Source organism: Chamaea fasciata, unplaced genomic scaffold, assembly GCF_029207755.1.
Source record: "Chamaea fasciata isolate MVZ Bird 193981 ecotype frontalis unplaced genomic scaffold, bChaFas1.0.hap1 SCAF_1, whole genome shotgun sequence".
Lineage (NCBI taxonomy): Eukaryota > Metazoa > Chordata > Aves > Passeriformes > Sylviidae > Chamaea > Chamaea fasciata.
In genome coordinates this window covers 92,070,119-92,093,959 of record NW_027094086.1, presented here as the reverse complement: position 1 = coordinate 92,093,959, position 23,841 = coordinate 92,070,119, and the positions used below count along the sequence as shown (strand labels likewise).

General features: G+C 38.5%; 1 protein-coding gene across 3 annotated transcripts in view; it reads right to left on the bottom strand.

Moving 5' to 3' along the window:
- CDKAL1 (CDK5 regulatory subunit associated protein 1 like 1) overlaps positions 1-23,841 on the bottom strand; it is a 383,001-nt gene that overhangs the window by 139,358 nt on the left and 219,802 nt on the right. For all 3 annotated transcript variants that reach the window (XM_066189290.1, XM_066189285.1, XM_066189298.1), the window contains one exon: positions 7,950-8,116. In XM_066189290.1, coding sequence (XP_066045387.1) covers positions 7,950-8,116 — 167 coding nt within the window. The remainder of the gene's footprint in view (positions 1-7,949; positions 8,117-23,841) is intronic.

Genomic DNA, 23,841 nt, shown 5'->3' with positions numbered 1-23,841 from the left:
TAGGAAGGTCCCTAAAAAGGTGATTTATTGCAACAGCACACTGCTACTTTAAATAACTCTCTGTCTCAATCATAGTTTATGCTAATAAAACCATGAAAATTAATTAAAAGAAAGAGAGGCACACACAATAGGCAAGTAGGCTTGTCACACTACCTTTTTGTCTTCAGAAAGCTGCATGAGTGAAATGAATTGCTACTTTCATCCATACTATGAATTTGTTCTCCAGCTCAAAAATGAGAATCCCATAGGACAGAAAAGAATTGATGGTTTCTGCTCAGAAGGAAGACACAGAATGAATTGCACACCCCTCCAGAGTTCATCTGCACCAAGACAGAGCAGTGCCAGGAAGCCTCTCTATTGTTTCCCTTCATTTCAAACAAGTAAGTACGATATCTAAACTAGCAACTGCTTTAGCAGGTTCCAGTGGAAGGAAAATAGTGGAAGGTTTTAATCAAAACTAAAACTTTTAGGCAAATACTATCACTTTCTTTTGTGAGCTGACCTAAATTTCATAGTAAAACAGAATAAAAATACTCCAAATCATAACGATGAGATTTATATCATAGAATTTACATTCTTCAGTAACCCTTGCACATTTAACAGAGCTAAACCATTTGAATTGAAAGAATGAGATTTTACATCTTTTCCTCAATTAACAGGGGTACAACAACCCAAAGCAAATATTACTGTGCAGTTATATTAAAGTTTCTAGAACACAGTGTATTTTCTTTTTCTCATTTTTAAAGAAAATCTTCACCTCAAGAAAATCAACCTTTTTTTAATACAAATACCAAAGCCTAACGAAGCAAGCAGTCTTACTGAAGATTATGTAGATGATGCTGCAAAGCACAGGAAATGTGACAGCTCATCTATCAAAGAAAACAAAAGGGTTTGTGCATCTAAACTAAATAGAAGCTTTTGAAATAGCATGGAGAGAAGCTGGTAGAACTTCACTTATTAAAATATAAATAACTAGGAGAGCGAGATGTTATTTGCTTAACAATGAAGGCAGAAATATTAAAAAAATGGCACAGTTTGTTATGCAAGCTCTATGTTTGACAATAGTTTCTACCTCAATGCCTTGAAGCGCATGGCAACTGATAAAAATTCTACTTTTATTTAGCATAAATGCACTATCCCATATATGCATTTCCCATTCTTTGAACATATCGCTCAATTAATGGTGATTTTTATTTTCTGCTAGTAATTCACCAGAAGTAAGCTCCAGCTCCAAAGGACTGCTGGGATGAGACAGTATTGTAATTGACAGACAGCCTGACATTCAGCACAAGACTGAGTGTGGATCTGTCTGCACTGAAATACTCTTCCATCTTGGGCAGTCTAGCAAACAAGAGCAACATTCATATGAGCAAATCATAATTAAGGTACAGCTAATGTGCACAGATTTAACTGGTCAAGCAGTGCGCTACTTAATGTCAACCCCTTTTTGCAATACCAACTTTTATTCATGGATTATTAAATATAGAAGAGCACTAGACGCATGCATAAAATATTCTGTCTTGATGGAAAACTGAATTTTGCACAAATAAAGCCAGGTTTTTATGTACCTTAAAGCATTTTTTCTACTAGTATTATAAAGAACATGAGCTTCATTCCCAACAACAGAAATATCCCCTTCCATGTTGTCAGCAAGGAAACCTTTATTGTTCAAAGTTCCCAACTTGTCTTTGAGGGAACCCAAAATTCAAAAACACAGCATAAAACCTTCAGGAAGAGTAAAGTGGGTTCTTATTCTGACATTTATTAAGCCAAATCATATTCTACCAGCTGGAAACAAACATGTCACCAAGCATTTACAGACGTTAGGATCTGCTGTGTCTGAGATGGTAAAATTTAGATAGAGAAAATGGTGTAACGAAATGTGTCCCAAAGCACAGCAGAGATTCATCCATTTCCCAACACCATAATATAAAAAAATACATTGACTCTGGGGTGAGCTCATGTTCCCATGACACCATGTCTTAAGGAGTAATTTCAAGGAAATGTGCTATACTGGAGACAAAGAATGCTCTGAGAGGAAGAACAGGAGAGAAAGACTATTTTAGTACTAAAAAACAAAAAGCAGGAATACACAGAGTAAGCAAAGATGCACATACAGCTTCCACCGGACAAATAAGCATTTAACATAAAACCAAAGGAAATAGTAAACTTCCACTCACACCTCATTTTTTTTTTTTTTTCTTTTTTTTTCCAAGAAGACGGAGGCAATTGCTCCATCCTCCTTCCTTTAGTATCTCAGGTTCCTTTCAGTCATACTGCTAGCAAAACAGACACAGTTTGCATAGAGACAACTTTGTAATTACAGCAAGAAAAAGTTGCATGGTCCACCGAATACAAAACACTACAAAACTCACAGTAATAAGAAGTCAGGGGCTTAACTATTCATTTATTTAAATGTATGCTGCAGTTTTCATTCTTTCTGGTCAAATCAACAGATTTTAATTGGCACTTTCAAAAGCAGCAGTCTATGAAAATGACAAAAAATAATACTAGAAACAAAGCAAATACATGCCCTAAAGTCCCTTTAATTCTTCAAATTATGCTGCCTTTTTATTTGCCATTGAGAAATGTGTACATATTATTCCCTTTTTAAACACATTTCAAATCAGCTTACACTCTAGGTTATTCGAAACTTGAGCTTATGCACAACACTCAAAAATGCTTGATGTACTCAGAGGGAAAAAAGGACAACAGATAAAAAAGAAAAGTGAATAAGTAATTTTACTGTAATACTGTAATAATTTCCTATGTGCTGTGTCAGGGCACATTTGAGGGAGCCATCTGTAGGGTATCAGCTTCATTGAGGTTAGGGAACATAAACACTGAGCTGACACGAAAAATCAAAGCAAAAGAGCAAAGAAATACGACTGCAACTCGTGGTACACTTGGCACACCTTCTGCATTTAAAGACTCTGCTGCCATGCAGACTCCATCTCAATGGCTGGTGTATCACTCAAATGTCCTGAATTAATAACGGAGATACAGCCCACAGATGGCATATAGTATGGTTTGAGACAGACTCATTTTGACAGGTGACAAAGACGACTACTCATCTAGTCATGTGAAATTAAGCACTTACGGGAATGGCAGGTGTGAACTGCCTCCTTTATACAGATTTGGAAGCATCCCATCACTCACAGAAAGCGCTGTACTAAAATCCCAGACAACTCTGGGATTATGTTAAATCCACAAAGAAGGCAAGCTAAGGCTGAGATGTGAGTCCCTGCCCTTTTACAGTCTCGTTGATCTAGAATCCCTTGTGATTTGGACAGAGCCCCAGATACTTAAAAGGAAAATTAAGTTTAAACCTATGGAAAAGTTAAATACAGTCAAGGCAAAATTAGCATCTTACACTATGCCATGAACATTAATTTCAAGCTGCTATACATTTTGCCTTTTTTTTTTTACATTTCAGACTAATTCCCGTTCATCGTTTATCTGCTACCATTGCTTTAATGAATTTTTCCCAACCCTCCCTCTCCATCAGTCACTGGAAGTGGATGTTAAGCACTATCTCACCAGAGAACTAGCAAGTAGCTTCATAATATGATGGGGGAAAAATGCCTGGAGGTTGCCCCTAAAGCAGGGTGTATTCCTTAGGTACTTTTGCTACATGTTGATATCATGGGGTGATAAAATCTTTGACATCTGGCACTGTGCATAATTAGACAAGTAGCTCTGTGCAAAGACATATGGGCAAGCGCACACAGGGTAACCACACACACGTACACTCCTTGCAGGTTTTTCTAGGACTATATAATGGATTCTAACACCAATCTTCTCCTTCACATGAGATAAAACAAACGAAAAAAAAAACTGGGACAAATTATCTTTCCCCTGGCCATAGTCCATGTCTGTTTATTAAGATTTTTTTCCATGTAGATAAAATCCCAAGTTTTCCTCAATGCCATGTTGCATCAACATTTTAAGATAGGACTGACACTGGTCAAGGGCATATCTCAAAATCTGAATTTGAGACCAACCTTGAAATAAGCAAGCTATATGCTTCATGGTGTATCCATTCAAATAGACTGCTAAGACTCTGAGAGCACTTTGGAAAACGCAACTCCATTGCTTGGCCAGGTTTTCTCTGAGAGAAAAACTGAGGATGTCTCCTGCAGGTAAACCAAACTGCAACTTCTTTCTCAGTACCACGACCAAGAGTTCAAGTCTCCAGTCCTCCAGTTCCTTAAAACAAGCCAAATAATCCTCTCTGTCATAACAACAAGAAGTCCTCTGAAGAAGTCCTGCCAGGATTTGCTGTGTTCACTTTGATCTGAAAGCAGCAGTGAAATTTTAAAGTGCAGTTCCCCACGCTCCCTTGTTCAGTCTGGGGTGAACTTCGTGGTGGACAAACTAAATTAGCTTCCAAGGAAATCAGAGTAGCAGCCATACTCCAGGCTCATTGTGAATGTACTCCAAGCCCTGGGTGGGAACATAGGGATGCAAACTAACAGTACATCTTTGAAACAGCTTTAGATCATGGGTAGGGGAAAGTTTGACTAAGAGAATTACATTTTTTTGAAGTAAAGACTCCAAAATGCAGATAAATGTAGATAGAGTGGCTTCACTACTAAACTCCGTGTTTTCTCATCTGCTCTTAATACTTCATACTATGCACTAATGTAAGCACAGACATCATCTGCGGCTAAAGAAAACAGCAGCTAAAAAAAATCTAGTACTTTAGACTGTACCCTGAATAATTATAATAAAGGCTCTTTTTGTAATGACAGCATGCCAAAAACTGTTTAATATTCTGCATGACTATAAAACATTGCATGGTTCCAAACACATATTTCTTTTTAGACAAGAAGGCCCGAGTGAATGCAGAATTTATAATTTGAAAACACGTGTCTGCTTCTCATCCCAAGACTATTCATGCTTCACAAGGCACTACTACCACCATTTTTACTGAATAAAACCCAAAAGTACAAAATTGTCAGACCATACAACACAAGCATAAGTAATGATTTTTATGAGATTAACAGTATACTCTGAAATGACAAATATCTTCAAGTACAGAATGGCATTTATATGGCAGCAGTACCTAAAGGAACTGGTTGTGCTATTTAAAATCATATAAAAACTTAAACTGACTCCCTACCTTAAAAAAACAGGAGTCTGAATGGCCACTGGCCCACACCCCCAGATCTACCAAGCCTTCCAGCATAAGAGCCTTAATGCCCATTACAAACTCTCAGAGCTTTCCTTTTCCCCTCCCCTGCTCTAATCCCACACTCCTGACCAAGTGTAGTTGTGTTCCTCCTCCTCCTCTCCTTGTGCAGGCTTCCATCAGTGGAACAGCAGAGCTGTTGGCTACCACTTCTTAGTGGAGACTAAGAAACTGATTCCCAGACACCAAGGCAGTTGAAATACTCTCATCTGCAGGTAAGCCCCAACAAATATGGAAGAAAAATAAACAAATCAAAATTATTGCTTTCAGGCTGAGTCTCTAGACAAGTTCTGTCCAGATCTCAAAATTATTTTCTACATTTAGGTGACTACTGTTTCTCTATGCCACATATCATTTTGAAAGTGAAACAAACCCCTGCTGAGCAGTTGCATGTGTACAATTGTATGCAACTGCTGAAAATGTCTGATTTTTAAACAAGATACACGATTGGAATGACTTTGTCCTTTGCATTGCATACAAAAAGTGACACAAGATTGGTACATTTTCCCAGGTAAATTTTTTTCACAGAAAGCTGAACAACATCAAATTAGACAGAGGACTTCTAACAACATAAATTAGTAAAATGCAGCACCTTTTAAAACAATTAATGAAAGGTATTAGCAACAAATAACACATCTTCATACCTTTCTTAGGAGATAACAGATCTCAATCTGATTTTATCCTAATCAACTGACATGAGGGTTATTTATGACATGACAGTTCTCACTTATTTTTGGATTTTTAAAACAAATTACAGTTTCGCCCTTTCCTCAACTGGAAAGTTAATGCGTGTTGTTCATAAAAAGTTTACTTTTTTTGGTAAAAATGTATACAGGAGACTGACTACATTCCCCAGTGATCCTTCAGAGAAATGGTAAGCTTGGAAGGGGAGATTAGATACAAATGCAGAAAGTAAAAATAAATTTCACTACTTTAGTGTGACAAATCAGCAAAATTCTGTCACCAAATTTCAAGATCAGAAATTCTTGGTCACACATGAAACACAGAAATGTGATTAAATAATCCTAAGAAAAATCATATAAATTGGAAATTGTATGGAGCACTGAAGAGGATGGGCAACAGCAGATGTTGCTACTGCACAAAAAAGGCTGGTGCACACAAACACATATTCTGCACAGCAACATTCAAGACACACATTTTCAGTAGGCTTCCACGCATTCCTCTCCCTTTGCCATGACACCTAAAGGTCCATTTTCAAAGGGATAAGAGAACTGTTCCTAAATATGAGTCAGGTAAAAAAATATGTCCTACCTACAGCACCTTTTGGAAAATTTAGAAACAGGAAGACTAGATATCATAAATATACAGATTTGTGATATGCTGACACATACTATGATTGAAGGAAAGCAACATTCTTTCCACTTTTCTTGGATTACATCAAGAGTGCCCCTTATCTCGGCAGAGCAGTTTGTTATTTACAGCAACTGATTTTTCTACTTTTTTTAAAGCTTTGAGAGCACTCATACAATGACCAGCAGTGACAAAAGCAGCAGTCTATGCCAAAACACTTCTAATAATGTGAATTAAAAATGAAAGCAAAGGAACTAACTGTGAAAACTGCTAAAAGCTTGATTTGTTTTTGTACAAGATGCTGAAAAATGTTGAAATTAAAAAAAAAGAAGAAGAAGAAAAGCTTGTGGCAGATATGAGAGTTCCAGACACAACACAAAATTCTCCAAAACACAACCACACCACTTCCTAAAGGCTTCTGTTCAGTGTGCTGAGTTAAAACTCTTTGTGAAGTGAATGCTAAACCACAAAATAAAATAACAACACAGGAAGTTTCTTGCAGCTTTCTGCAGTTCACATTCTTTAGCTGGTGAAGTGAAAACCTGCTTATTCCCACCAAGATGAGATTCCTCTGGCCCATATGCTTCAACAATAGGCAAAGGTACAGTTTATAGCACTCTGATGAGAAAATACTGTCCTTCACATCTTAAGAAAACACAAGTGCAACTATTAATGTTGTATTATCTTTGGGAAAGCAGCATGGATACCAGCTACTTAACTGGGTGTTACACATGCACACGGTTACAAAATTTACCTTCAACTACATCCTTCCCCCCTCTTTACAGTTACGTTCATTGAGTGGACAGTTCCTAGGAATTTCAATAAATTCATTTGGTGACAGAATCCATCAAAAGCAACCTCCATTTCATAAGACACTCTCACTTCCTCCTCTGCGTGACTAGGCTACTCCTTCAAATTCACAGTTATATACTTCTATTTTCATTGAATTGCTTTGTTACATTTATTTTTAACCCAGATATACACTTACATTTCTATTTCTTATCATGGAAGCTCTAAACACACTAAAAATAGGATAATTAATGAATCACTGAGTGAGATCACCATATAGCATTGCTGGAAATATTTGTCTGAGGTGCAGCAGGAAGAAAAATCCAATCCCGTAGTCTATCACTTGCAAATGACATTTCCTTTATTTCTTGGAAACACTAGATATACACACAAATGATCACTACAATAAAGTCCTACATGTCAGAGATCTCAGTCATATTATAATTCCAAAATTATTTGAGTATCTTATCATCTCAGTAACTTGCTGTGTCAGGAAAACGGTTCAACACTGTTAGTCTAATTTTGTAGATGTATTTTAAGTCTATTATGTTTTTAAGAGACTTCTTAAAATGAAAGACACTTCACACATGGTTCCATGCTGACTCACTCAATGAATGTCCATGTCCGCATATAAATGATCCCTTTTCTTCCTTACCTCCAGATGCTCTAAAATATAGGGAGGGTTTGTCATGCCAAGCCTCAGCATAGCTCCCTCAGGAATAACTTCAACCAGCTTCCACAGAAGCGTGGGGAGGTCTGTGCCAATGTCTCTGCCATAAGCCCCTGTGTCTTCACTGGTCAGCCATATCTCACAAACACCCTCTGTGAATAAAAGGAAGAGATAATTAACAAATCTGTTTTAGAGCTGTTTATTTTATCATACAGCTGCTCACTCTTTTAAATGCAGTATTTCACATGGCTATTATGCAGCCAGACTGGGTATTCAATTGCAAAGGGGAGGGAAGGAGAAGGAAGGCTTATCCCATGGGTAGCAGTGGGTTATTAAGTTCATTTTATGAGCACAAGAGTGCTACAACAATGCTGTAAATTATCATTGCTGTGGAGTGATTAACATTCACAGCCAATGACTAATTCTGTGCTGCCTCTACAGCAAGTCAGACAAGTTTAGTACTCTGTTTTATTTTTTGAGCCTAATTCATTAAACACTGCAATAGACATCACCCAAGCAGAGTTTGCACTAATGGTTATTACAGTAGTTAGCTTATTAAATGGTAAGCTTCCAGTGAGCAAAACCAGCTGTAAAGCACTGTGATTAACATTCCTCCTGAAGTAACTATTAAAACCTTGTATTCTTTAAATTATACAATTAGCAATGCAATATTAAGGTTGCATTGAAAAGGTTAGTGACCACTGCACGACTGAGTGATAATACAGGAAAACCTGCTTCCTGGCAGTTAATGCTTCATTTTCCATCAATCAGAGCCTTAGGAAGTAGTGTATTTGATTTATATTGTAAATAGCAACCTTGAACACTGATATTTGGTAATAATATCCTCATTCTCAAAGAGGGGAAAGATTGCTCCGCCCTTTAGTAATAGTTGAAAGCATTGAGGTTTCACACAGCCACTTCTGCCAGCCTGCCCAGCCTTCATCCTTTTTGCAATGCAATCCCTCTCCCCTTCCTTACCACCCCAAAGCAAGAAATAAGCCATTGAAAACAGGGTGTCTGTAAAGAAAACACCTGTGATTCACAGCAATATAAGATACCATTAACTCAGTGAAGAGCTAAACTTCTAAAACCAATCATGAACTGGTAAAATAAATAATCAAACAGTAGAAGGTGCATAATTCTTTAAAACACTCTTTGGGCCAGCAGAGAATGCATCATAAAACGTAAATTTTTATGTTACAAGTTTATACTCAAATGAGGAAAACTTAAGGCCATACACTGACTTTAATCACATAAAAGCAATAAACCTAGAAAACCAAAAGTTTTATAAAATGTAAATTCAAGACTGCTACTCTTAAATTCACACTGTAACAATAATGGCAGAGAGCAAGCCATGCTGAGCATCAAAGTTAATCCTGTTGGCACAGAAATGTTTTCAAGATAATTTATTACTTGAATGAAAAATGCTTAAAAATTTAAGGTTAACTGGAAAACTTATTACTTCTTAAGTTTTGCTTCAAGAAGAGGTTAGTGAGGGAGATGTACAATTTGGATCTTGAGACAAGTCTGGTGTAAAGCATTCCTGAACTACTAAGTGCTCTCTGGTTGACCATTAGCAGTCACAAGTTTGTAGTCACACTCAAACTGAGCTCCATGTGCAGAATCTGCCTGCAGAACACAATCACACAGTGGATTTCAGTGCACTTGCTAATGTTTCTGGAATTCATCTCACCACAGGCAGTACCCACCATGAAACATACTCTTGGGTTTGCCACCTGCCCTACATTTTCCTTGAACACATGAAAAAAAGAAGTGAATTTATATGCCGTATGTTAAAAAGAAGAGAAATGTGAGGAATCGAAGTGATTGATAAGGTCCTGTTTTGTTTAGCTTGGGTTTCTTTATATGAGTCTCAAATAGCCATAAGAACACTACAAAACTTATTAATTTGCTGAGTTTCTACTGTAACAGACTAATTCTCATTTGCAAGCTTTCAGTCTAAAGAGCTGCATGGGGTTTGGGTTGGACTTCCTTTTTCTTTTTTTCATGAAAATGGCTAATGGAATACTGCCTCAAAGTTACCAGATGAACACTGAGGAAAAAAAAAAAAAAAACAAAACCAAAAAAACCCACTGGCTAGGAATGGAAACAACATTCTGGTGGAAAACAACAACGAGCTTTTAAAGCTGCGTAGGTGGGGACCATTAGCCCCCTGGTGGGCTGAAACTTCAAATTAAATCACAAGAAGAGGAAGCAGCTGTAATAGTAAATCAGCAACAACAGGAATTACTGTCTCATGTGCTCTCCGATCAGGGTGTTGAACAACAAGCAACGGGAATAATTCATGCTGAGAGATCCAAGGATGTAGTCTTATTGGGGGGGGGGGGAAGGGAAGGGAAGGGAAGGGAGGGGGAAGAACACCTGTATTTTACGAAAAAGTTCACGTCCCAATTTCAGGTTGACAAAATGGATCTTCAAATACTGAAAGCTACTGTGAGTGATAAATATTTACAAGTAGGATCATTAGGATAAACCAACTTTTTACATAACTATGTGTGGCAGAGGTTTTGTGTCAACTGATTTTAGGCTGGTTTTTCTAGTCCTTTGCATCCTCAGTTTAGGAGCCTAAACTTAAACCAGGTAAGAGGAGAAAACAATAGACCTCTCAAACAGTATTAATGAAGTCAGTCAACACTTCCTATTTTCACTCCACCCACTTCCCCTCCAAACTCCAGCCGTCCACAGGAACCTATTTAGATCCACTGTCTAATCACGTACAGTATTTTTTTCCCCTTCTTTCGCAGTGAACCTCATTCGATCATTCACCACCCTGTTAATGGCAATTTTGGTGCTAATAAAGGCAAGCTGATTTTGTAAACAAGAAAATTGATCCAAACGGCAGACTTCAGATGTGCAAACTCAGAGCATTTGTTACAGTATTAAGGCCAATTATCGTTATATCCAAGTAATTACAAATCTGCCCTTGGTCACAGCTCGTAGTTTATTTCTCACTCTGCCATCACTATCCAGCACAAAAGAGAAACCTTAACAGTTGGCCCCTGATCTCTGCTCTGCTGTAACTGGAGACTACTGAGAATGAAAAATGTTAGAAAAAAAACAGGTTCCAAGCAAATGAAGAAAGTCCTGACCCTATTTCTTCTCACATGTCTCAAATATAAAGAATACTCATTGCAGATTATCTGACATGGGTTTTAACTTCATTTTTGTGAAGTAAACCAGCCTTGTCATAAAGGAGATAAGAAACCTTACATTTATCACTTGTACAAAATTTGTGCATTTCTGGTTTAGAGACCACTTGAAATTATTAATTTCTTTAATTAAAAAAACCTCTAGCATTTTTATTTTGCTTTATTTTCACATCTCTATCATGAACACTGTTTTCAGCAGTACCAAGCATCCTTTAAACTGAAGGGAAGTCTCCATCAGAAAAATTAATTTATTTCAATCTACAAAAAGATCTGAAGAAGTTAAAATACTGGACACCAATCCCAGTGAAATTCTCGTATTTGATAACTGACTTTGTACAAATGAAATTCAACCCCCAAATCCTCCTGTTTTCTCCCTCTCCTCCCCTTCTTCTTCTCCTCTCTCCTGGCAGATTTTTTAATACGAACAGGAATGGCTTTTCCAACAGCATAACTCTGCAGGCTGCCTCAGTGGGAGGCCCCTGACTCTGACCACCCCAGTAGCCCACATACGCTTATCAATAACCGCTTGACCTCCTTGTGATTCCTTCTCCAACACTGAATTCTTATGGCAGCCTGCAGTGCTGCACAGACCACAAAAATACCTCTCCCAATGCACCACAGAAATCTGAAAGACCATCTGCCAAGGAGAGGTCTTACATAAACGTTTGTATCTTGCAGACTGGAGGACAATCTGACCATTCCTGATCACAAGCTTAGAATTACTGAAAAACAAAAAAATCATGGCCAAGGAGAAAGGCTTAGAAAACACCAAATTCATTGTTCAGAATGAGCTTAGCCTACTTTGTTTTCTCTTCAATTATTTGAGTTTCTCCTTATTTATTTAGAATGGATTTTACAGGAACCATTAACATACTTGATACAGTGTATGTACTAGATTACTTTGCTGAATCAGTGCCTTAACTGGGAAATTGTGAAGAGCTGAACATATAGCAGATCACTGTACCAGTCTGGATATAATGCAAGTTTAAACAGAAAATGAGATTTGGAGGAATCAGTTTCCTCCTGTAATTCTGAAGTACTCTGCAAGCATTAATTCACCATTGTCCAACTGTCCTTTTAAGACAGTTCAACCACAGGGATCAGCACTGAAGCATCCATTGCAGGGACTTCCCTGAAAGAGAAAACACAGTGGGAACCACTCACTGATGCTAAGGAGGATTTGGAAGAATTCATTTCCAGTTCACCAAGAAACCCTTATCCTTTTTTTATCTGTATATATACAGGCCTTCTGGAAGACAGAAAGAATGGAGCTAGTACAATCCTGTACAAACCCAAGTAACTCACACCAAACTGTCACAATTGGAGAATGCAGGATATCTAGTAAGCAGATGATGCAAGTAGATTGAAGTGAAAAAGTCTAGGTCCAGGGCTGGTAAAAGAGGCAAGCTGTCAGGCTATGACCTAAAGGATCAATGTTTTTTCTGTATTTTGTAAAGTGCACGTCAACTTATGGTTCAGCACTGTATTGTACAGATAAATGCAGCTGCAGGTCTGTTCAGGATGCACTGTGTACAAACTGCCCCACAGCCTAAATTCCTAGAGGATCTTTCTTAATGCTCAGAAGTACTTCCTCTTTTAAAAGACCTATCTTTTTACCCTTCTGCACAGTCTTAAGGACGTGGAAGACGGTTGTCTATTCCTGTTTTCTTAATGCCTGTCACAAACAGGAGAACAAGATCTGAACAACATCACGAATGTGGGCTGGCTTACTACAATTACAGTTGTGTTCTGAGTATTTCCAAGGACAGCTATACCACAGCCACTTTGGGTAATCTGTTCCATTATTCGACCACCCTAAGGGTAAAATATTTTTACTTGCATCTAATTGCAATTTGCTGTGTTCCAGCTTGTCCAGCTTGTTACCTACCATCCTACCTCTCCAAGACCTGACTTCAAGACAGTCTGGCTCTGTCTTCTCTGTACTGTCCCATTAGGCAGACACAAACAGATATAACAACAACTCCTCTTAGCTTTCTTTTCACTAATCTGTTTCTTGATTATTATGTGCTGCATCCTCCTGATCATTTCAATGTCCCTCTGCTAAATTGCTGCAGTGTGTCAGCCTTGTCCTGAGGCACCCAAAAATGTACAGAGCACTCTCTCTGATTTCTCATAATTGCCAAGTCCAAGGCACCAGTCACTCCCTGGGGCCTATGGCTGCACTCTTCAACAGCGGCTGGGGCACAGCTGGCAATTGCAGAGGGGTTCCACTGCTGACTCATGTGCACCAGCTTTCCCAGAGGAACTCCAAAGGCCGCAAAGCTGCTTCCCAGACAGCCAGCTCTCCACATCTGTAATGCAGCATGGTGATATTTCACCCCAGATTTGAGACGTTTTACCTTGCCTTTGTTGAACTTCATGAAGTTACAGTAAGTTCATTTCTCCAGGCAGTTAAGGTCCCTTGCAATACTAGCTGTACCCTCCAGCCAGTCAAGTACTCCCCTAATTTGGGTATCATCTCCCAGATTCCACCTTGTTATGAGAGACATGAAATACTGGCTGCAAAATAACCTCAGTAACTGCCAGCTAGACCTTAAAGTATGGATTGCCACTCTAGGAACCTGACAGTCCAATAAATTCCTTTACCTTCTCACCATTCAGTAACCAAGTCTGTATCTCACCACTATAAAAACATTAAGAATTATACTGAAGTCATAGACAAATTTGAGGTAAACAGAACTAAACAAACTACACCTAAACAAAACAGAAAACCCCAAAAGAAAAGAAAAAAGTCTTTCTTCAAAAAATCTTTTCTTCCTTGCCTCAGTTTTCAGTAGGAAGACAACTTGCCTTCAGGACAACTGTCCTCCTGGGTTGGTTGATGGTGTCAGGGAGTAGAATGGTCCCCACATTATCCAAGAGGAGGCAGTCAAAGAACTGCTGAGATGCTTGGATGTTCTATGGGCCCAGATGGGATCCATCCCAGGGTGATGAGGGAACTGGCAGATGAGCTTGCAAAGCCACACTCCATCATTTACAATCGGTCATGGCTCACTGGTGAGGTTCCAGATGACTGGAAGCTGGCCAATGTGATGCCCATCCACAAAAAGGGTGGGAAGGAAGATCCCAGTAATTATAGACCAGTCAATCTGACCTCAGCACCCGGCAAGATAATGGAACAGTTTATATTGAGTGTCATCACGCAGCACCTAGAGGATGGCCAGGGTCTCAGGCTCACCCAGCACGGGTTTAGGAGAGGTAGGTCATTTTGACTAACCTGATCTCCTTTTATGACCAGGTGACCTACCTGGTGGATGCAGGAAATGCTGTGGATGGTGTCTGTTTGGACTTCAGCAAGGCTTTTGACACTGCCTCCCACAGCACACTCCTGGAAAAGCTGGCAGCCCAGGGCTTGGACAGGAGCACTCTTTGCTGGGTCAAGAACTGGCAGGATGGCCGGGCCCAGGGAGTGGTGGTGAACAGTGCTGCATCCAGCTGGCAGCCAGGCACCAGTGATTTCCCTTGGGGATCTGTGCTGGGGCCAGTTCTGTCCAATATTTTTATTGATGACATGGATGAGGGTGTTGAATCTTTCATTAGTAAATTTGCTGACGACACTAAGCTGGGAGCGTGTGTCAATCTGTTGGAAGGGAGGAGGGCTCTGCAGAGAGACCTGGAACAGTCGGATATATGGGCAGAGTCTAACAAGATGAAGTTTAATAAGTCCAAGTGCCAAGTCCTGCGCTTTGGCCACAATAACCCCCTGCAGCTTTATGGGCTGGGGGCAGTGTGGCTGCACAGTGCCCAGGTGGAAGGGGACCTGGGGGTACTGGTGACAGCAGCTGAACATGAGCCAGCTGTATGCCCTGGTGGCCAAGAAGGCCAACGGCATCCTGGCCTGTATCAGGAATAGTGTGGCCAGCAGGAGCAGGGAGGTCATTCTTCCCCTGTACTGGGCACTGGTGAGGCCACACCTTGAGTGCTGTGTCCAGCTCTGGCCCCTCAGTTTAGGAAGGATATTGAGACGCTTGAGCGCGTCCAGAGGAGGGCAAAAGGCTGGTGAATGACTTGGAAAACAAGCCGTATGAAGAACGACTGAGGGAGCTGGGGTTCTTTAGCCTGGAGAAAAGGAGAATCAGAGGTGACCTTATCACTCTCTAACACTTCCTGAAAGGTGGCTGTAGTCAGGTGGGGGTTGGTCTCTTTCTCCAGGCGGCAACTGACAGAACGAGAGGACACAGTCTCAGGCTGTGTCAAGAGAAATACAGGTTGAATATTAGGAAAGAGTGACTAAATACTGGAATAGTCTGCCTGGGGAGGTGGTGGAGTCACCATCCCTGGACGTGTTTAAAAAAAGACTGGATGTGGCAGTTGATGCCATGATCTAGTTGAGGTGTTAAGGCTGGTTGAACTCGATGATCTTGAAGGTCTCTTCCAACCTACACATTCTGTGATTCTGTGAGATCCAACTCTACCCCAAAACCCCAAAACAAAAAAACTCCAATATCCTACCCCCCAAAAACCCCCAAACCAGCCCACCCCAAAACACCTCAACTCCACTGCTTTTCTATCCTCCACAAAGCCAGACATTCCCTCTGAGAAGTCACTCAGGCCCATCACGTGGTTTGCTGTTGGTAATCCTATGCCAAGTGTTCTCAAGCACACTCTTGCCCTTCCTGTGCCAGGACGTGGCTTCTAGGAGTGTTTGCCCCAAACAGAGTAAGGTTCAACTGCCCTGTAGTTCCTCAGTTCTCCCTTCTTGCTCTTTCTGGAGGGCAGGGTGACATTCCCCCATCTTCCAGTGATCAGGAATCTCCCCTGGTTGTCATATCCTTTGAATGATGAGAGAGAACAGCCTCCTGATGACATCAGCCAGCACTCTCGGCACACTTGGATGCCTCTCACGGCAGGATTATTTCTATTACTTCTGGATGTCAGTCTGCAGTTACAAAAACTAGAGCTGTGTTTTGCAAGTGCTTAGCCCAATACAAGCCTTTAAAGCAGTTGTGGTTTCTACTACCCACAGGATGACACATATATTAGAGTGCTTAGGAAATGAACACAGTAACTTTTATGGTCTACATATTTTTGAGAACAAATGTTTGGAAACTAATACAAAGTGACATACAGACCAAGTCATACTGACTGAGATCATTCCACCTATGTAGGAATAACACGTTATTTTAAAAGTAGAACACTGAACAGTATCGCTTTGGAAGATTCTGTTTGGCTGTGTTGCCTACCACACTTACTAATGAAATTAAAGATGGTTTTTCTTTCTCCTTGCCAACATACTTCAGTAAACATTTACTCTAACAAACCATTAAAGTTCTCATGTATTTAAATAAAAATGCTTTACATTTGTACATATTCATGGTATGAAACTCTCAGACCCTCTGAAGCCATAACAGGAACTTGATTTAAAGGATCATTTACTACAGACATGACATAGGTACTTAAAAGGAATTCCTGATCCTGCAAACTAATGCAAAAAAGTTTGGGCTATGTTCACAAAATGCAAAATAGAAAAATTAATTGGACCTTGGCCCCCCTTAACTCTTCCAGCAACCGCTTTTTCAAAACTATGAAACGTATTTTGGATTTTGGTTAGTTTAAGTTATATTTTCAAAAAGTAAAATGTACTGTCTCTCTCTCACTTATATACTAGGTTGCAATCAGAGCTTAAATGAACTTTGATGGAGAGGAGCTGAAAAAATACCTCAACAAGCACAAAACAAATTAGTTCAGGAAACAGCTTGGTTCTACTTCGGTAAAAGTGTGCTAATAATTTTTTAAATGTATATTTTATACATTTTCTCCCCAAAGAGCATTCATATTTTTGTGTTATTTTATGTAATTTATAAAATCTAATCAGAGTTGAACCACAGTTTAAAAAAACAAAAACAAAAAACAACAACCAAGCATTAGGAACAATAACTCTTCCTAATTACTTTTAAGTTAGAATAACAAAACACTGTGGTTTTGCACAAATTAAAAACCTTCCCCAACCTCTCCAATACCACACCATATGCACATACTTCTACTACCACCTTTCCCACCAATTTTTAGGGTTACTTTGGATATTTTACAAGAACAACTCCATACTGACACTAAGAGTTCTGGCCCAGCTACCCAAAAACTCCTCAGTTAACACTGAAGCAGGTTTCAGGTAATGATCCTCTACCATCTGCTTTATATTTAGATGTGAAATCTGATAGAAGAACCTAATAGCCACATGACTTACAGCAGCTTTCCATTTTATCTTCTGTGGTTAAGAAAGTGGAAGCTGCAAATGCATTTATTCCAAATTTTACTTTTCCAAAGTCACGCATCTGAGAAATGAAACTATTTAGAATATTGGTTCAATGAATTTGCTTGTTCAACTAAATCCATCACATAAAAGTCTCAAAACCAGAACTGCTCCTTCTGCAGAAAATGTTTTGCCATCAGGACATTTACAAAGGAAGTTCACTACCAGTGACCGTTGCAGGGATTAGAGTTCAACAATTTGTATCACAGTTTACTTTACTTACATCTACTACATTGATAAGCAAAGTATTTTTCTAGATGTTTTTCAAAACAAGGAATAAGAAAGCTTGTAACAGCACTAAAAGTTTCATTTAAATTATACCTTGTTCCTACGGCATTAAAAAAAAAAATGTTTGAAAGTTTCCGTTAAAAAGCATGCAGCAGATAGAGCCAACTAATCATTAAATACCAAAGAAAGCATAAAATGTTTCTCTCTCCCACAAAGCAAACTCTTGTCCTTGCTTACAAAAGAGGTCATTCTACCCCTATAGGGCCCTCTGTTCCTAACAGCTCACTGCTAGAGCATGAACCAGCAGCCCTGTCTCGCTCGTTTTGTAGCTGCAGTGCGTTAGCAGAGGGGAGAGGAAGGAGGGGAAGGCAAGGGAACAGGATAATAGGTCACTTGCTGCTGCAAACAGCATGATAGCTAATCTTATTACGAGTCCAGTTTCATTCTGCTAGAACAAGAGAGACTCAAAGGGGCGTGAAGACAGTCAGGCCACTGAAGTTTGCTCAGCGCCAACACGGCAGCATTATGCATCTTGCTTTCAGGGAGGATTAATGATACCATACATCATGATGATAAATTGGGGTTTGTAGCCAGTTTGAAGAGAAAGGGGAGGAAAAGAGTTTTTAAAAAAGGGAAAAGGGCATAGTTGAATTTCATGAGTTGGTACTATTTTTCAGGCTGTTCCTTAAGAGAGGATTTTGCTTTTCTATTGGTCACCTGTCTGTGACCCTACTATTTCCAGGCATGTGTGTTATGTAAACACTGGCCTGTTTAGAAGGTTAGCTCTTGCACAAATGAAAGAGTGAAAAAAAATAAAACCACGTAATCATTATACTTGCCACCTGAAAAGAGATAAAACTAAAATTTGCCACTGCATGTACAGACGTCCTACAAGAATTCCGTTGGTTTTCAGAGAAAGTGGACATTACTGCCTGAGTTAACAGAGTAAGTCTTATGGGTATTAATGATCAGGGACATAGTTGCCTGATGTTAATTAGTTCTTTGCAGAACCAATAACATTATTTAAGGAGCAAGTTCAATGACAGGCAATGGTACATACAGCAAGAAAATAAAGCATAAAGGACTGGGAACAGATTTGCAAAAAGAGACTTAAACACAAAGGAAAGCAATTTCAGAAAACACAGACAAGGCATGAGTTTAGAATTGTTCTGCACCCCTGTATGTAGCATATAGAAATGCAGGTTCCTGAAGCGTGGAATTATCGCTCTCCACTCTATGCCTCACAAATACACTTTGTGAAATATTGATATGCTCATGTTGTTCGGGCACTACAATCAGGCAGAGAATATTCGACCCTCCACCAGAAGGGTCAGTCCAGCACCCTGCACAAATACTCTTTAGCTACTGAAAAGACAAAGAGCAAAATTTCCATAAACTTAAAAACTGAAGAAACAAAATTTATTATTGCTATGCCTTTTGTCAAAACACAAATGAAGAACCTGCACTGAGGTCTGAATTCCAAATGAGGTATACGAGAAATCTTGTTTATGACTTTGGAATTCATTGGGAAGAAGAGAGTAATGTGCCACTCATTATAACATACGCTCACTGTTTTAAACCCAAAACATGGGCTATCGTTCTGCTGTAGATGAATATCAGATGCAAAGGGTCACACACTGCACAAATTCAAGGAAATGGTCACGAGCTGTAGGCATACTACAGGATGCAGCGCTAATTAATGGAGGCTTTTTACTGAGTATCCATCTCTGTAGTGCTAATGAGTTTGGATTAATTTAAACAACATGTTTTCATGGAAACTGATTAATTCTTGGGAAGTAGCATGGAATACCAAGTTTCAATCATTAAAAATGTTTGCAGCCAAGCTAAATAACTCTCTGAATCTGAGTTTGCCATCATTTAAGCTTCTACAGAAAGAGAATGACTTAAAACTTCTACAACAGGAGCTTGGACACAAGCTGCCAGGGTGTGCTGGAAGTATTTGACATGGAACTTCATTCTCCACAGAGCATTCTTCTGCTCAAATTTCTTGCACTTTCAAGAGCTGAATCCTATAGTCCTACTTAATTCAAATTTTTGACTTTTACTTTTTCAAATAGATGAACAGCAAGAGGAGAAAGAAAACATGTTTGGGGTATTTATAGATTATATTTTTTAAATTACTTGAAGTAAGTAGGGTTACAGTAAAACATTAAAATTTCAGAAATGTAATTAAAAAAAAGGAGATAGCTTATATCTTTCTTTGACTGAAAAGCTAACAAAAATGAATAAATAATCCTTTTTCTGTGACACATACCAGGATTAGGGGAGACACCTTTTAAAGCATTTCATATTCCAATCACAAAAGAACCCTAGAATTCAGAATACAGTACTCTAATACAGGACAGTTAAAAAGGTGTTAAATCCTTTGTTTCACACTAAGTTATGAGCCAAGATATAATTCTGTAAACCTCAAATGGCAATACAGAATACAGAAACACTTAAGTATAGAAAGGCTTGTTTTGCTTTGTTTTACATCAGTTCCTCAATATATCACAGTCATTTTACATGGAAATACCAAATCCTAGGAAAAGACTGATTTTAATTACAAGTATCCTTTGTATAAAGTGTGAAAACAGCTCAAGAATCTGTCGAACTGATGTATCCTAGAAGACAAGAAAGCAGAGAAAAGTGTCAGCATGTTCAAGGGCAAGGTGGTCAGCTAAATATGGAATGCACTTAGGGGATTCCAGTTCCATAAGCCAGCAATACAGAGGGGTAAATACCATTTCTGGGATAATAATCCTCACCTAAAGTTACCTACTCTCGACAGCAGAGATAATACCATTCATTCATTATGGCCTGTATCAACAGGTAAGCCAAGCTTGCTGCACCTGGCTATAAGCTAAAACAATTCCTTAGCGAATCATCAAGCAGCAAAACTAAGGTGGGTGCATCCTTTTGTAGTTTTTTGGGGGTTTATTTTTGTTTTTTGAATGAGAAAAATAATTGCCAGGAAAATACACATTACAATTTAGAAAGTCTGCAGATAGAAATAACATTGTAATCCCCTGATTTCTGTCAAGCCTCTCTTTTAATGTTCACTGCAACTTAAAATATTTTCTCAAATGAAGAGTATTGTCTCTGCAACTCTTAATGGGTCAGTTTGAAAGGAAAAAAAGAATGCTTGCATTGCACTAGTAATGTGCCTTCTTCAGTTCTAAACCATGAAGTTCTGTAATTATATCCACTGAATTCTCACACAGTACTCAAAGCCTTTTTGGTGTGTAGCCACCTTAATTTAAATTTATTTTAAGTATTCAATGATAGACTGCCAAAATATATCATCAGCAGAATGCAATTAAAATGTGTTGGAGATGTCCACAGGGAGGTCAAAGAGAAATCATTCAAGGGTTTTGAAGGATATTAATGCATTTTTCTCAAATAGATTAATGCTCATAAAGGTCTCAATCTAAACAATAATTTACCTTTTGATGAACTTATTATAAGTCAACATAGGAACATGAATTAAATCTAAATAGAGATGAACTTCTACCCATGAATCTTCAACAAAAGAATATTGAGAGTGAAATTACTTAGTGTTTTAACGAGTAGAATTCAAGCAAGATCCTAGACACTCAGAAAAAGATTATTATTCCTTCTATTAAAAAACCCCACCAAACAGATGACACTAGGAAAGAAACCCTTAAAAAGTATTACTGAAATAATCGAAGAAAATCCATTTGTTAAATACTTTTTCTTTAAACACTTGGTAACACAAGTCTACAAGTGTTACACAAGTTTTCCTTTGTCTTCATTTAAAATTTTCTGAAACGTTCCCTAGATTAGAGCCTATATTCAGCTCTAAAACCTTTAGAGCCTGTATTCAGCTCTAAAAGACACAACCCAGCAATGAAACTTGAGGAGAAAAACTATAAAGGTATTAAACTTTGTAAATCTTAGAACAGCTGCTCAGCTGCATTAACTGTTAGAAACTCATCACTAGGGAAATCTTGATGAAAAAAATAACACACTTGTCTCAAAGACTTCTTTAATGAGTTATCCCTAACACTAGATCACATTTCCCTTCAAACCAGGTTAACAGCATTTCAAATGCTACTTCTCTGCACAGCAGTTGTAATAGTTGAAGAATCATGCTGCTGTTACTTGTTCTTTTGTTGTCTTTTGTTTCCCAAGATGGCTTTTCCCTCAGGAGTACTTCCCATCATTTAACGGAGAGTTCAGTTTTTGGAGACTCATTCAACCCTGCCAGGGGCCTGTGGAAGCACCAGCTTGTAGGTGACTATGGAGAGAATGTGTATCTGATTCAGAAAGGAGTGGAGCAGGGAGCAAAGGCCAGGTTTCAAAGCCTGGATGAGGTGCTCACACACGGCTACAGGGACATGTTCCTGGGAGAGGAACATGCAGAACGTCCCAGGGGTTATAGGGTGAGTGCTGCAGTTTGTCTGGGATGGTGCTCTTGCCCATGGCCACTGCATACCAGAAGTTTCAATTGAAAATTAGGTTGAAGAAAGACTTTTCCAGGCAGCACCAGTTCTGTCAGTTAGCATGGACATCTGTAAGAAGTTGTATTAAAATGTAAAATATTCAGCCTTTCAAAACTTAGAGCAATATTACTATGGATGACTAATCCATGTAATCGTAGGATTGAAATCAAGCTTCAGAATTCCACTATTACATTATTTTTAGAGGAACTTAAAGAAAAATTTTCTTTCCCTATGAACACTGAAAATAATTCCAAACCCAAACGTTCTAGAGGAAACATAAATCAAACACAAATGCTATTCCAAAATGTTTCTCTTTTTTTTTTTTTAAAGAAATATGATCCAACAGATAAAGAAGCACTTTCTTGTACATGTTTATGTTTTCTGATAATGATAGATGGGATAGTTTGCAGAGCAGTTTTACTAAAAATGCAAAATGCTTATCACTAAGTTGGATAAAGAAATAAAATACAGACAATATCCTACAAAGTCATCAAATATCCAACTCAAAGTACAACCAAAAAAATTAAAATGTGTATCATAAAATACTCTGCCCCGTGGCAGAAGAAACTTGCTGCATGTTCATACACCATTTGTCACTTCGACATATGCCACAAGCTTTAGCAATGCTAGAAAAAAAACAAAAAAAACCTAATGAAAGGTCTGGGTTTAGTCTGTTTCAGAAATGGGAGAAATGTCTTTTCTCAAATAGCATATCTTGATTGTCAATAATTTCTTTTTAAGAACATGAACTTTAGCCTTGGGTCATGCACTGTAATATCCAAATAATCTAATAAAGAGCTTATAGTAACTCTTAATTAGTAGCATAAGACATCTTTTTGTCCCTATGCAACGTTAACAATTTGGCTGCAACTTACATTGTGTTATATACCTTGTTTTTGTATGAACAGAAACAATTGCTTAATAGACATGGGAATAAAGTGGCTTTGTGAGTTAACCATATTTTCAGAAAGATTCCTTCTAATATTTTCTCTCTCCTGTCTCCATCCTCTAGTAAAATAATGAGAGCAATTATCTATTTCAACCGCTTGCCTCAAAGAAAACCAAAAAGGATGCCAAAATCCTAAATACAAATCACAGAACATAGTGAAACATTTAAGCATAAACCCGAAAGTGATGTACAGTATGAAAGCACTTCCCTGAAAATTACAGAGAAGCTCCAGACACACGTGTAGTATCTCAGATACTGTTTGAGATGCCATGGGAAAGAAGTCTTTTAAGATTGAGTGTGAACGCATGAACACAAACACAAATTAGAGAAACAAGCAAAACTGGCTCTATTCAGTAACACCAGAGTCTTAACTACAGATTGGCACAGAAAAATAAACTAAAACCTCTTAAAAGAAAATTTTCAAAAGAAATGCATTCCTTTCCTCCAGCTGAACAAAATATCCAGTCACCTTGGGATTATTACAAAGTTTCCCCTCATTTGTTTAGGCTTAGAGTTACTATTCAAACAGGAGTTTTGATGCCACTCTTACTTATGAAATATTAGTTTAAATCAATCAGAATGGGTTTTAGGAATAAAGAGGAATGGACAACATTCAGCTTCTATTTTTTAAAACAACTTCTCTTTTGCTTTTACTAAGAATTGAGTTAGCAGATCCCAATACTGGTAACTGAATCTCCCTACTCAAGTCTCCAATGTGGACTCAGATTCCTTATGCTTATATTTAAAAATACAGCTTTAATCAGGATACTTAGGAAAACAAAGCTTCCATGAC